Here is a 14,696-nt window from a genome sequence, read left to right as displayed (position 1 = left end):
AAATGAGGATTAACTGTGAAGTGGCAAAATTTGTATGCAATACAAAATTACTCAAGACAGTTAAGTCCAAAGCTCTTTATGACGAGTAACAAAGGGATCTCACAAAACTGGGTGACTGGGAAACAAAATGGCAGATGAAATTCAATATTGATAAGCGCAAAGTAATCCATGTTGGAACAAATAATCTCAACTGTAAATTAAAAAGTGATGTAATCTAAATTAGGTGTTACCACTCAAAAAAGAACTTGGAGTCGCTAGCATTTAGCATTCAGCATATTGAAATAGCGATGAGAGTGGGAGATGCTAAAAGAATATACTGGTCAAAAGCAATAAGGTCAGTCAATTAAGCACCTCATTTGAATCTCTGCAATGGAAATTTTTAAATAAGCCATGGGAAGGAAAGCAATAACTTCCATTTCTCTGTGTAGAGTTTGTAAATGAGAAGTTTCAATTCATAAATCTTAGAAGTGGCTTTTATGCCAAGTGAAACACTGGTTCCTTTCTTTTAATACACTGTAATGTCCTGCCATCCATACATCTCATATATGTTTTTCAGCAGAGCAATCATGCTGTGACCATTCCTCTACTCTCTGGAAAAGACAGAGTTATTTCTAAGACACCATGGCTTCTAGCCTCTGGATTCCACAACACACTCACTCAATATTTTTCTGTGGTAACCATGTGTCTTCTGTGATTGTATACTTAAATCATAACAGAGACAAGAATTATTAATTCCTGTACTTCCCCTTCTTTATGGCAGGAAGATATTTTAGCATCATCATTTTCCCCAGATAAACAGGAAATTATACATATTTGTCTTTATTCTCATCTGCCTGCCTGCATTTTCTTTCTGATGCTGGCTCCTGTCAGCATCCTTGAATCATGATTGGCTTTGTGTGTATCTGTGCGATGGTGCCCTCTAGTTGCTGCATCACAGAATATAAGGGACGTGCTATTGTTAGCCTCTATGGACAGTCTTCTTTAGTTTAGGTGGCAGAGACTTGGAATTTGCAGCAGAACCAGAATTCCAGTCTCAGCTCCCCAGTGGTAGGGATGTGTGATTTATAATGGTCATATATAAAATGTTTGCACCAATATGAACATTTTTACTGATTCACCATTTTAAAACTTTCAAACCACCAAAAAAATTTAAGTGTGATCACTGTATAATAATGGTATTCATTTGCAGCTCTTGTAAAACCTGGACTCCTCAGGACATCAAGAGTTAGTCACAAATGGTTTTTCAAGTCACCCTACCTCACTAAAATACCCTTATCTACTAATACTAATCTAATGATTCATAAAAGTAACATAAGAGGATTGTGTGATCAAATGTAAAGCTTAATGTTCTGTTCGCATTGCAGGCTTTCAGAACCTGATCCAAATCATACTCTGGAAGAGAGAGTGGTCCACTGGTATTTCAAACAACTTGATAAAAATTCCAGTGGCGATATTGGCAAAAAGGAAATCAAGCCATTCAAGAGATTCCTGCGAAAAAAGTCAAAGCCCAAAAAATGTGTGAAGAAGTTTGTAGAATACTGTGATGTGAACAATGACAAATCCTTATCAGTTCAAGAATTAATGGGTTGTCTGGGAGTAACAAAAGAAGAAGGTAAAGCAGACACAAAGAAACGCCACAGTAAGACCCTTTTCTAACTATCCTTTTAACTGGATTTTTTTGATCGGGCAGAGATTATGGTTATAGTTGATAGGCCACAGCCTCTGGGAATCCTGCAAAAGGTATAAAAATGGTGATGGCAACTATGACTAGCTAATAGAGGTTCTTTAGTTCAAGAGAAAGGTTTGGTGCTTTTGTATCAGATGGTCAACAGTTCAAGTCCCAACAAAGACAATAGCCTCTCTCTCTGATCACCAAATACTAACCTGTTGAAGTTATTAGGGGGGAAGGCAAAGAGGGCAAGTTAGTACTAGATTCCACTAGAAAGTCACTCCAGCGGAACAACATGTTCTGGCTATGACGAAGATACATTTGCTTGTTCTTTGGTGTCTTGCTATGGAAGGAAGCAAACTATTTCACTTTCTAGTAGCTTCTAGAGCACCACTGAATGGCTCTGAAGAAAGTGTGTCCATCCCTCCATCAAGCAGGCAGAATGGTTGCTGGTACACAGAGACTTTGAGAATCGATGGAGAGGGAGTCAAATAATTGAAGATCCTTGGAGCACTGAGGAAATCACCCACAGCTTCCCTGAGAATGCTGGAAAGTGGAAGAGAAAGTCTCTGTTTATACACTTGTTTTATATTATAAGAGGCTGTAATTAAAATGTGAATGGAGAATAGCTGAATAGTTTGCTTAGTATTTTTAAGAACATAGAAGAGGGACCCCAGTCAAAGACCAGTAAACAAAGCTATCACAAGTGTGATAAGGAAAGAGAGGAACATGCTGATTGGGAAACTTCTGTCAAAAACAAATTGTTCCCCATACAGCTTTTATTCATGACCAGACATTGTAGGTCAGAGAAAATAGGGTAACAGTGGTAGATTGCAGTCATAAAGGAAACTGGGTATTAGCAGACAAATGGATTTCATAAAACATATCTAATCCAGTATATTTTCTGTGGGTTGAATAATAATAATACTAAGTACTTTTCACCTATACAGCAGATCTAAAAATCATTGAGCAAAGGTACAGAAGTATCATTATCTCCACCTTACAGAGATTAAAATAGAAAGTTAACAGCTTGGTTAAAGTCAACAGCACGGTTCTCATTTACACTAAGGCTGCTATACACTCCTCTGGCTGTGTACAAAGGTGCAAATGTAACAATTTATCCATTTACATCTACTTTAAGGTCCCATTGCACTACCAGGCAGTGCACAGCAGTATTAGTTTAAATGAGGACCAGGCCCTAAGGCCAGGTCTTCATTACTGACCTATATCAATATAACTGTGTCATTCAGGGTGAAAAATCCACCCCCGAGTGATGTAGTTATACTGACCTAGCCCCGTGAAGACAGGTATGTCGGCAGGAGAGATTCTCCCATCGACATAGTTATTGCCTCTCGGGCAGGTGAATTAACTAATTGACAGGAGAAGCTCTCCCAAGTGTAGGAGTGTCTTCACTAAAGTGCTACAGCTGCATCAGTGCAGCTGCGCCGCTGCAGTGCTGTATGTGAAGACAAGCCCTAAGTGATTTGACCAAGGACACGCAGCAAGTCAGCGATGGGACTTGGTCTAAAACCCAGTTTTCCTTACTCAGTCTCCTATGCTCTGCCCAATGGATTTTGGTTGCTGGAAACTGCTGGTTTTCTGTCAAATCAAAAATGTCAAAGAAAATTTGACAAAAATAAAAAAAAAAAGCCACTGAATTTTTTTTTACGAGGCGATTCTTCTCTCACTTACTCCAGTGTAAAATGGGAATGACTTCACTGAAGGCAGAGTTACACTGGTGTAAGAGAAGAGAATTAGGCCTGATGTGTACAGATGATTCCATAATCTTGAATGGGTGCTACACTTGCCACATGGACACCATTTCTTCTATCAACAGATATAAAACCAGAGGATCACAATTCCTACCTTGGTTCCCCTTGGCTCCAGCAGGAAGCAAGTTCCAGCAGCCATTTACAGGGTACATGTTTCTCCCCCCATTGCACCAGCTCACTCTGCTGGCCAGCATGTTAGGAGTCAAAACTAAGGTTCCATCTACTCTGTACCCCCCCCTCCACCTACTCACTTCCAATGGCAGGGGGAATTGAGACTCCATGAAGCCTGCTTTCCTCCCTGCATTCAGATTAGCAATCTGGATATATGTGTAAGCGGGGGAATGGTCCCGCTACTGTGGGGAACTTTCCTGGCTTCTGCACTACCCCGGTGAAGTGGGCTAGCAAAAGGATCTGAGTCCTTGCTCCCACTTCCTTTACCCAGAGGCCTCCCTGCCCTTGAGGACTCCCCTTCCACTCTCCTGTCTGGCAGAGTCCTTGTAAACCCCAACAAGGCTGGGCCCAGGATTCCTGGGGGACTCGACCACCAACCCTGCTGTGGTCACCCAGGACAGGGGCTAGGGTGTCCCCACTCCGGGGTACTTTCTCTGCACTGGGCACCTCCCTGACCCACTGATCATTTCATACAATTTAAAGCAAATATAAGTTGTTTAATTAACAATTAATTTTAAAAAAGAATAAGGAAAAATGGGAAAGGTTAAAGGAAAACATCATCCCGCTCTGTGGCAGGGAACATCACAAACAGTGTCTCTGGAACGTCAGGGCAGTTCACAGTCTGGTCCCAGGCCTCCTTCTCAAGCCCTGGCTGTGCTGCAGAGATGCTGTGGGTTGGACACTTGCTCTGGCGGTGGCCACACACTCTCAGGCTCTAGGTGGCAGGACCCTTTTTCCCAGCATCGCCCCTGCCCAGTTGGGGTTATGATCCCCCTCCAAGTCTGGCCTGCAGAGCCTCTTGGCTGAGGCATCTTCCTGCGCTGGGCCCACTGCCCAGGGTCCCCCTCACTCTCCCCAGCTGCTCACCGCACCCAGCTCCGGACTGCTCCAGCTCCAGCTCCGCTCTGCCTCAGAACAGCTGCTGCTGCTCCTCTGCCTTCAGCTCCCTGGGCTGGTTCTCTGGCCCCTCTGGCTCTGGTTGCTACAGCTCGCCTCCCAGGGCACGTCTGCTCTTTCTGGGCTGTGCTCTGGCTTTGGGGCTGCAGCTCTGCGTCCAGCAACTTAGCTCGAGCCCCTGCTCTCTCCTTAGCTCGGCCCCATTCTGTTTGACTCAGGCCATTCCAGTTCACACAGAGGACGGGACCCCCCTGACTTCCTGATTAGCCTGCCCACCTGGTCAATCAGGCTGATCTGGAGCATTGGCCTCTCCCCATTGTTCCTGGGGACTGTCAGGCTCCTGATTTGCCATCGACCCTTCCCCTTTTAGTGCTGGGAGCTAGCCAACCAAAACATCCCCACTGAATGTTAGTAAGGGGACAACAGTCCCCTTACATATGCTTCTGCATAGCCTCTTACGGGCAAGTGACAAAATTCCCCTTTATAAATTAAATCATAATGATCCCTGCTGGGTGATGGGGCAAACACTGTGGGGTAGTGTTTAAAAATAAAAGGAAACGCCTCCAGACAGCCATCCGTTTTCCATGTTCTTTGTTCTTGTGGGAGATTAGAATAAAATTCAGAGCAATAAATAAATGAGTTTGAGATGTCCAACATTAATTGAATAGATGACAACACTCACTAAACAAATGTCAGATATTTACTGGGAAGGAATCCAGTTATTCAGCTTTCAAGTCACTCCAATAAAGAGGCAGCTTTGTTATTAGGAGGGGAAAGAAGAAAATGCACTTTTTAGTGAGATGCTTGAAATGGAGGATCTCACTTATGAAAAAATAATGTTATATTGCTCCTAAGAATGACATTTCATAATGGGGGCTTCCTGTTCTCTAGAATGCTCTTATTTTTGCCATAAGCAATACAAGTGAAAATATACTAGGCAAACCAAAGGGAAAACATTTTCATGTAACCTTATTGAACTAGCCTAATGGAAGTTCATTAATCTAATCTCCATATATCTGGAACTAAATGTAACCTTATTACTAAACATAGTATCACAGACAAGAGAAAAAGTCACCACATATGCTGTTGTTTAAAAAACACTAGATGACTTGTCCAAGGTCGCATGGAGTCGATGTAACAATGGGATTAGTAATCAGGTGTCCCCTGCTGCTGTCACCACATTGCCCCTCTGTCAAAGTCCATCTTAATAGAAAATTAGTGATCAAGTCTGTCTTGTAGGCAAAGCAACCATCTAACCTCATGGAAAGTTTGTGATGCAGAGCATTTCATTAATGATTGCTCATTGCTTATAAACACCCGGAACCATGGCCCATTTCCAGCAGTTCCTATCAGTTAAAACCAATGATTCTACACAGGTTTTCTAGAGTCTCTGAGGAGATGCTGCCCTCCACCCCCTTTGTCTGTGTTACTGGGTATTTTCATAGTGCTGCCAGTTTAGATAAGACATTCCACTGCATTTTGGTTTCGCCAGTGGGCCCTGTTCTTGTATTCCAATTGTGCCATTGGAGTGGACAAGAAATGCAGATTTGGTCTAGATGCTTCAAAGGCAGCAAGCATCATGGATACAGTATTTTACACTGTGGTGACTTTTCTTTGATCAAATTGACATTGCTGTACACTGTAGGCAGACGGCACAGAAAAATCTCCATTCCACTTCAGCTGCATTCTCCAGCCCTTATAGAGCAACCACTGCAATATTCTGCAGTAACGTGCAACACACTGCTGATTACAATATTACTGTAGTGGTTTTAAGTGGAAAGCACATTAGGGTGTTATTTCTGTAATAGGGGAACGTCGTTTATCCACTAACAATAAGAAAAATGTACTAGTATTGCACAGAAACAACATGCAAGCTATTCTCATGACTTTTTTCCCCTCTCTTCTACCAGCCCCCAAAAATAATCCTGAAAGCACTTCCTCCAACAGGCAGGTAAGTACTGGACAGAGCCCTTTCCATACTGTATTTTTCAGCTATTATCGTTTCAGCCTTAAGGCTACACATACTAACCAGGGTCATCGGACACTGTGACCTGGGTGGAAGGATTCCCCATGGAACTGTTCAGCAAACAGCCTGTTTATTCAGACCGGCTGAAATTCTCACTTGTGCAGGGGGCCTACACAAAGCCTGTGCATCTCTTAACCCCCATGTAGGGCTTGTCTTCATTAGTGCAAAGATGTGTTTTTAACCCACCTAGAGTAGCCCCAGCAGTTATAGTTTTAACACATTTGCTGACTGAGGTAAACCTTAGTTGGCAATCTAGGGTTTACCTTGACTAGCTGACACATTAGAACTACAGTTTGCCTTATCTTCAGTAGGATTATGACAAATGCCAAGAAAACTCTTTTTTCCTAGAGAAGACAAGACCGGTCAGGGTATTAATGGGGCCTAGATTTCTATTGTTATTTATTAGAGTCAGTGTGCTTGGTGCTGTACAGGACACAGTTATAGACTCCCTACCCAGGAGACATTACAGTCAAAACAAGACAGACATTGAACAGATAGGATGCACTGGGAAGGTTGCTATTTTGACATGGATTTATATTTATACATAATTTTAAATTAACAATTCACTTTTGGAGGGCATCATGGATAGAGCTGCCAGTTACTTTTATATTCACCCACGAAAGCTTATGCTCCAATACTTCTGTTAGTCTATAAGGTGCCACAGGACTCTTTGTCACTTTTTATATCAGGCATACCATAAGACAGTTGCCATGTAACCATTTTTAATGTACACGAGACAGAAGCAGGTGATGAATTGGCTTTTAAATGACTAATGAAAATACATTATTTAAAGTAACAATCCAGGGGATTAAGCAGCAGCATTAAACCAGACAGAATGATCATAATTATGGTTAATTAAACACCACATCCTATCTATTGGAGAGCTAAATTTGTCAAAAAACCAACAAATATAGGGTGAAATTGCTATAGCATTTCCCAAAGCTAAGGCAAAGCTCTTTGATTGCTACTAGACAATTTATTTATTTATTTTATCTCCTGATTTGTTTAATGTTAGATGCACGCTTCCTAAGGCAAGCTCTGCATTTGTTGTGGGTTTTACCAGAGCTCTCCTACACACGCCTTTGATGGAATGTAAAACGTTCTCACAGCTACAGAGATATAATAAATTTCCCTTAGTTTAAACAAATGTTCATAGTCTTAACTTTTCAAATCCTGCCCACAAATCACTTACACTTTAAACAGGGCAGCCTGAAAACAATGACTATGGCGGAACTCAAAAAACGTTCAAAGGGTTATTTTAATTACATAATAGCAAATATTGGCACATGTGTGTAACGCTCAAAGCATAATGTGCCCCCCTCTTCCCTTTTCCTGTAATCTGATTCTAACATGTAGCATCTATAATGAAAGAGCCCTACTGTTTCTATTTTTAAAAAAAAAATCTTTACATATTTTTGCTGACTCAGAATCCATTAATTTAAAAGCTATTGGAGAGAAATGATAGCCTTGAATCTTAAAAGGTTGGCTGTGGAAGCCATCTGTTGGCAGTCACACACTATAACAATGCAAAGCTACAAATGCCCCTCATATGCAAAAGGTGGCTTTCATCACAAAAGCTTGCACTTGAAAGGAAGCCATTGGAAATTAAGTAATCTGTTAGGAGCCACTCAGAAGAAACCACCTGCCTAAAACAGAATGGTCAAATCAGCCACTTTGAAGATAGGCAATTGAACAAGAATCATCATGGGAAGGACCACATCATTTTCCTTAGTAATTCTTTTTTTAATTGGAAGAGTGAACAAAGCATTACCCCATATTCAGTAACACAGATTGTGTGAATATGTAGATACAGGCACATACACCAAAGTTGATATAGTCTCATGTGTGACTTTTCAATCTGAAATAAAATAATAGAGTTCAAAGAATTAGGTTAGTAGCCACGTCACTTGCTTTACTCAGCTTCCTGCTACACGTCACACCCGTCCCCCCGTCTCCCCCCCCCACACACGGCAAATATTCTGGGGTGTATTAACAGGGATGTCATATGTAAGAGATGTGGTAACTGACCTGTTCTACTTGGCACTGATGAGGCCTCTTTGGAGTATTGGGTCCAATTTTGAACAAAAAATTATATGGATAAACTAGAGAGAGTCCAGAACAGAGCAATAAAAATTATTTTAAAAAAGGGGGGAGGGATAGCTCAGTGGTTTGAGCATTGGCCTGTTAAACCCAAGGTTATGAGTTCAATCCTTGAGGGGGCCATTTAGGGACCTGGTGCAAAAATCTGTCTGGGGTTTGATCCTACTTTGAGCAGGGAGTTGGACTAGATGACCTCCTAAGGGCCCTTCCAACCCTGATTAAAAAAAAAAAAAACCCTCAAAAAAGATATACTGGCACTAGAAAAGGTAAAGGGCAACTAAAATGATTAGGGGTTTGGAATGGGTCCCATATGAGGAGAGATTAAAGAGGCTAGGACTCCTCAGGTTGGAAAAGAGGAGACTAAGGGGGGATATGATGGAGGTATATAAAATCATGAGTGATGTGGAGAAAGTGGATACGGAAAAGTTATTTACTTATTCCCATAATAAAAGAACTAGGGGTCACCAAATTAAATTAATAGGCAGCAGGTTTAAAACAAATACAAGGAAGTTCTTCTTCACGCAGTGCACAGTCAACTTGTGGAACTCCTTACCGAAGGAGGTTGTGAAGGCTAGGACTATAACAGCGTTTAAAAGAGAACTGGATAAATTCATGGTGGTTAAGTCCATTAATGGCTATTAGCCAGGATGGGTAAGGAATGGTGTCCCTAGCCTCTGTTTGTCAGAGGACGAAGATGGATGGCAGGAGAGAGATCACTTGATCATTGCCTGTTAGGTCCACTCCCTATGGGGCATCTGGCATTGGCCACTGTCAGTAGACAGGATACTGGGCTAGATGGACTTTTGGTCTGACCCGGTATGGCCGTTCTTATGTTTATGTTCTTATTGAAGGTTTAGAAAACCCAACCTATGAGGAAAGGCTAAAAAAAACCTAGATATGTTTAGTCTTGGGAAAAGAAGACTGAGTGCGGACCTAATAACAATCTTCAAATATGTTAAGGACTGTTATAATGAGGACCATGCTCAATTGTTCTCCATGTCCATCCACTGAGAATAAGAGAAGTAGTAATGGGCTTAATCTGCAGCAAGGGAGATTTAGGTTAGATATTAGGAAAAAACTTTCCAACTGTAAAGGTAATTAAGCACTGGATATTCTACAAACACCCGTCAAAGATGGTTTAGATATACTTGGTCCTGCCCCATCACAAAGGATTGGACTAGATGACCTCTTAGGTCCCTTCCAGCTCTACATTTCTATGAGTCTATATCAGTTAGAGCCATATTGAGAAAATATAAAAATTATAAGGCCACATTTTCTTAGAAAGGACACATGCAGCCTAGAGGAACGTGCAGTGAAACTACAACTGATACATACGGCATCTGCCAGTGGTCTCTTTCCTACACGGCACATGCCATAGAAAGCATATTACAGGGTTCTGCAACTTGCATAGATGGGAAGATTAATTTCCAGTTTGTAGTCCTGATTTACTAAACTCTTAATGAGCTAGGCTCACACTATCTCAGAAAGCACGTCTTCTTACAGTGTGAAGTTCACTGATCAGTAAAGCTTAGAGAAGAAACTTAACACCATAGCTGTAGAAAAGGCAGCTCAATATCATAGATACAAACAAATACAAGCAAACAACCAAGACAAGCTCCTAAGAAAGAAACCCAACAGCTCTCTCATTCCCAACTCGTGCTGCACTTGCTCAGAAAGGAGTCCTGAAGAACTCTTTGTGAGAAAACCAGAACCCCCTTAAACATACAGTATCCATATAAGGACCCAGGTTATCCCACCATGATAGCTGTTATCTAGAGCAATGGTTCCCAAACTGGGGTTCGTGAACCCCTGGGGGTTCGCGAAATGTTACAGGGGGTTCTAGAAAAAAAATTCCCTAATGGCGGCCAGAGGTGTCCCTAAGGACCCCGGGCAGCATGGGGTCAGCAGCCCAGAGCCCCTAGACTTACAAGAGCTAAGCAGATCAAAGCAAGCACATCTACCACACTGAGGAGATTTAAACATCAAGACTCCTTATAAGAAATGGAAAAGGGAGGTGGATATTTTTTGCTGTTATTAAAATTAAATAGGCAGCTAGTGTTGTTTTTAAAAGTATTATGAAGAACAAATGTAAGCTTTGTTGTAACGTGTCGTTTGCCTGGACTGCTCAAGACCTGAATGCTTGTGTAGCAGGAACTCTGAGTTGGCTTCTTAAATACCTTCATGCTGTTTCACTCCTTGATGAAACATAAGATCCTTGTCTTATAACAGGCTTATTCAAAGTGATACAAGCTACGAAAGTGAGATCTTGGAAGAGTGTTGCCGTTTTCATAATGTAATACAAATACTGTAATGATAAATAATTAATAATAAATAGTGTGTAATAAGCATGTCATAAAAACAAATTTTATATTTCCAAGATCACTGCTTTTATAATTTATACTCAAATAAAGGAGAAAATCCCTGGAAATATTCATTTTTAGGAGGAGGTTTGCGGGACTTGACATTTTAGTGAAAGGGGATCACAGGTTGTTAAAGTTTGGGAACCACTGATCTAGAGCTTTGTGTATTGAAGAACCCAAGGATGCCATAGGTAGAAGGTTGTAAAGATGTTGCTTTTGTCAATCTACATGGACAGCAAAATAGATTAATTCTTTGGGGGGCAAGGTTTTTTTTTATGTGTTTGTACAACATCCAGCCCAATGGGGCCATTAACTTGACTGGGGACTATGGACAGCACTGGAATATAAATAATAAGTGTTGGTATGTGTATTAAGTTACTTGCAGGCATCACTAATCATATAACCTTTTAAAAATATCTTTTCAGCAAAGCTCTAAGAAGCAAGGATGAACAGCTTACATATTCAAGCCAGATCTCTTTGACATGTGGGAGATTTCCTCACCAAAAGGCAATAAAAAACAACAACCATAGTATTTGCACTTTGTACTTTAAAATGTAAATTCACTTGTAGAAATGAGATATTTAAACAGACTGTTTTTTTAATCTGTGAAAATGTAATAGCTAGTTTGAAAAATTATCACATACAATGTATGTGCCTTCTTTTGTCGTATGAAATCTGTACGTGTTGGAGATGTAAAAGTTTGCATTTAAACATTTTTTTAAGCAGCTTTCTTGCAAACATTAATATAGAAACCTGACTCTAGGTATCTTGGTTTCAATAGTATGCCTTGTTTTTCCTTACCAATACAGTCATTTAAACATAGTTATGCTGAAAAACTGCTTAAGATCTACTGTATTTACAATTTTGTCCAAGCAGTGTTGGAGATTTTATGTTTCCAAGTCCAAGGGAAGTGTGAAAATTGCTGTTGACTCATTTTTGCAGCCTCTAAGTGAATGGATGTTTCCCCGCTGGTGACATTTTGTTTTTATTATTTTGCTTTCCAAAGATAATGCAATGAGAATGCAACCACTAAAGGATTCCAACAGCTATTCTATGGTTAGGGCTCTTGTAGAAAAATGTATTTTATCCATTTGAGGTGCCTTCCATTATAAATTTGACTAAGGTTTTTGTTTGTTTGTTTTTGGGTGCATGTGAGGGTGTGTGTATGGGGAGGGGATATGCCCTTTTGCCTGAATTAGTCATGCAACTAACTGAAAAGCAATATCACTCAAGTTAGCCTCTGTCAAGCCCTAGAGCATGTTCCTGCAGTTAGCATAAGGCAGCAAAGGGTCACAGTTGTTCAGTATTGTAAATCTAATTATGAAGAGACAAAGAAGGCTAAACAGACTTGTCTGTCTTTTGTTTTCCCTACACCTGGCTGAGCCCCCATCCGCTCCTGATGGTGCCGCAGGGTCCATGAGACGGTAAAGCTATCACAGAACAAATTATGAATAGTTGCCGTAAGGAGGTGTAGCCAGAAAAACCCCTGCCTTGGGCATTCTCCTTGCTCTCTGGGAGAAGTTCCTACAAGTTTTCATACCTTTTCTGTCATGTTTTCCCCTCTCGTTCTCTTTTCTTTCTTTCTTTTGGAGTGCCTCAAGGGAACAGGAACTTGCAGATGTGAACTAGAATGGAACTTGAAAAAAGGTTTAGACCTTGAAAATGAATTATAAGTAATTGAATTGATCAATGCAGTGATAAATGGACTGCTGGCATCTAAAAACCATAATATGGAGGGGTGGGCACATTGCAATGAGCAGCAGTTTTATTCCATGTTGTTAAAATAAGTTGTGTGGGACTTGCCTTGGGAGCAATATGTAGATTAGCTAGTCAGAAGGATGACCTGGCTCAAACTCACATATGAAAAATCTGTGTTACGGAAACAAATGTTTCATTTAAATTCCACATGTGAATATATGCTGAAATATTGCTACGAGACCGTGCATACATTGAAATTGTTAAAAAAAGAACGTGCTAAGGTGTTTGGGGGTTTTTTGGGGAGGGGGCAAATGTGTGTTTTCTTTGTAAAAGCATTTTTTATTCAAAATTTGATATCCTTTTATAATGCTAAACTTTGAATTTAATCTTTTTTTAGATTAAAGCTTAGTATGCTATCAAACCTGTTCTGGTTGTTTTTCTTCTATGACATGAATAGCCTCTAAGAGACAACAGAGGCTAATGAAGTAAATCATTTCCAATCTTTCCTCCAAACCCACTTCTTTTCCAGCAATGACCCACACTCTGTACCTACCAATCAAGGTTCTTAGACAGCCCCCATCTCTCTGGTTTCCACACACCTCATGAGGCAGTTTAATAGGAACATTTAATAAATTAACATAAATATAGAACACACACAATGATGTTTGGTGTGGCTGCAATCAATCACTGGACATTTTACCATTTCAACCACCTTTTGTTCCTGGGTTCCTTGCAGACTGTCATCTCGCCCTATATGAATTCATGTCTTTTCTACATTGTAAATTCTTCAAGATAGAAACTTTGGGTTAGATCCTCAGCTTGTCTGTAAAATGCACAGCGGAGGTGGTGTATAAGTAAAAATAATAGGCTCAATTCTGGAAGGTGTTAAGTATTCAACACCTCTCAAGAAAGCTCAGCAAGACTGGGCCCAATGTGATTAACAATAGCATTTGTAAGTAGGAATCTGACTCTAAATCACTATGCTCTTCAGAAGAGATGTTGTGTGTATGCAATGGAACAATCTTCCATGGAAATTTCCATGACACTTTTTTCAAAAATGGGTAAGAATTTTTCACTGGCCATTCGAGTCAGCTTGTTTGAAGAATAGTCTTAGGTGCTTTTAATGTTATGACCATTATCCAAAATATCCAAAGAACAGTATGAGATCTAACAACATGACTCTCATGAAATTCCATGACTAAAACCTCAGAAGTTATTTCAAAAATCTTAGGGATTATAGTCATATAAATATTCCCCTGCCACAACCATGGTTTGGTTTTAATGCCCTGCAACTGAGCTATTATAATATTATAATACATAGTTCTTAAAATTGGATTTAGAGCTGAGCACAAAGCAAAACCCAGGATAACATACCTGATCATCAGGAAAATTCAGTGCTGGCCCATATAGCTATTTGGAGACAAGCTTAGACCCTTAACTTGTACATCCACAAACTGGAGAAATGCAGACATAGCTTGGGCCCCTCTCTTTGTAACCAGACATGTTCCTAATCCTACATAGGGAGCTATGTTGATAGATCCTTAGGCCCACGCAGAGTACCAATGACTTCTTTGGGACTCCATGTAGGTCTAACAGTATGTCTACACTTTGAGCTGGAGGTGTAATTTCCAGTTTGAGGAGCCATACCTGCGCAACCTCTGATCAAGTTTGTGCTCTAAAAATAGAAGAGTAGCTCTCCGGGGCAAGGGACTAGCTTCCCAAGTACATGCCGAGCTTGTTGGTCGGGTACGTATTCAGCTGCCCCAGAGCTAGTCACCCAAGTACATACCCATGCAAGATGCCAGGCATGTGCTCAGGAGGCTAGTCCCTCCCACCATTCGCACCATAGCAACTGAGTACATATCTGTCCAAGATGCCAGGTGTGTCCTGGGGAGGCTAGCCCCTCCCAGTACTTAGGTGGCAGTGGCTACACTTCTATTTTTAGAGCACTAGCTTGGTCAAAGCTAGGACGGGTATGTCTCCTCCAGTTGGAATTTACACCT

The 14,696-nt window shown here is 40.8% G+C and overlaps 1 protein-coding gene across 2 annotated transcripts in view; it reads left to right on the top strand.

Moving 5' to 3' along the window:
* Nucleotides 1-13,110, top strand: part of SMOC2 (SPARC related modular calcium binding 2) — a 177,446-nt gene extending 164,336 nt beyond the window's left edge. Inside the window, exons 11-14 of one of the 2 annotated variants that reach the window (XM_034765188.1) lie at nucleotides 1,365-1,639; nucleotides 3,507-3,587; nucleotides 6,420-6,460; nucleotides 11,421-13,110. In XM_034765188.1, coding sequence (XP_034621079.1) covers nucleotides 1,365-1,639; nucleotides 3,507-3,587; nucleotides 6,420-6,460; nucleotides 11,421-11,444 — 421 coding nt within the window. In that variant the 3' untranslated portion in view covers nucleotides 11,445-13,110. The remainder of the gene's footprint in view (nucleotides 1-1,364; nucleotides 1,640-3,506; nucleotides 3,588-6,419; nucleotides 6,461-11,420) is intronic. The other variant, XM_034765189.1, reaches the window with a different exon arrangement.
* Nucleotides 13,111-14,696: the final 1,586 nt, after the last annotated feature.

Source organism: Trachemys scripta, chromosome 3, assembly GCF_013100865.1.
Source record: "Trachemys scripta elegans isolate TJP31775 chromosome 3, CAS_Tse_1.0, whole genome shotgun sequence".
Classification (NCBI taxonomy): Eukaryota; Metazoa; Chordata; order Testudines; family Emydidae; genus Trachemys; species Trachemys scripta.
This window is presented reverse-complemented; position numbering and strand designations above follow the sequence as displayed.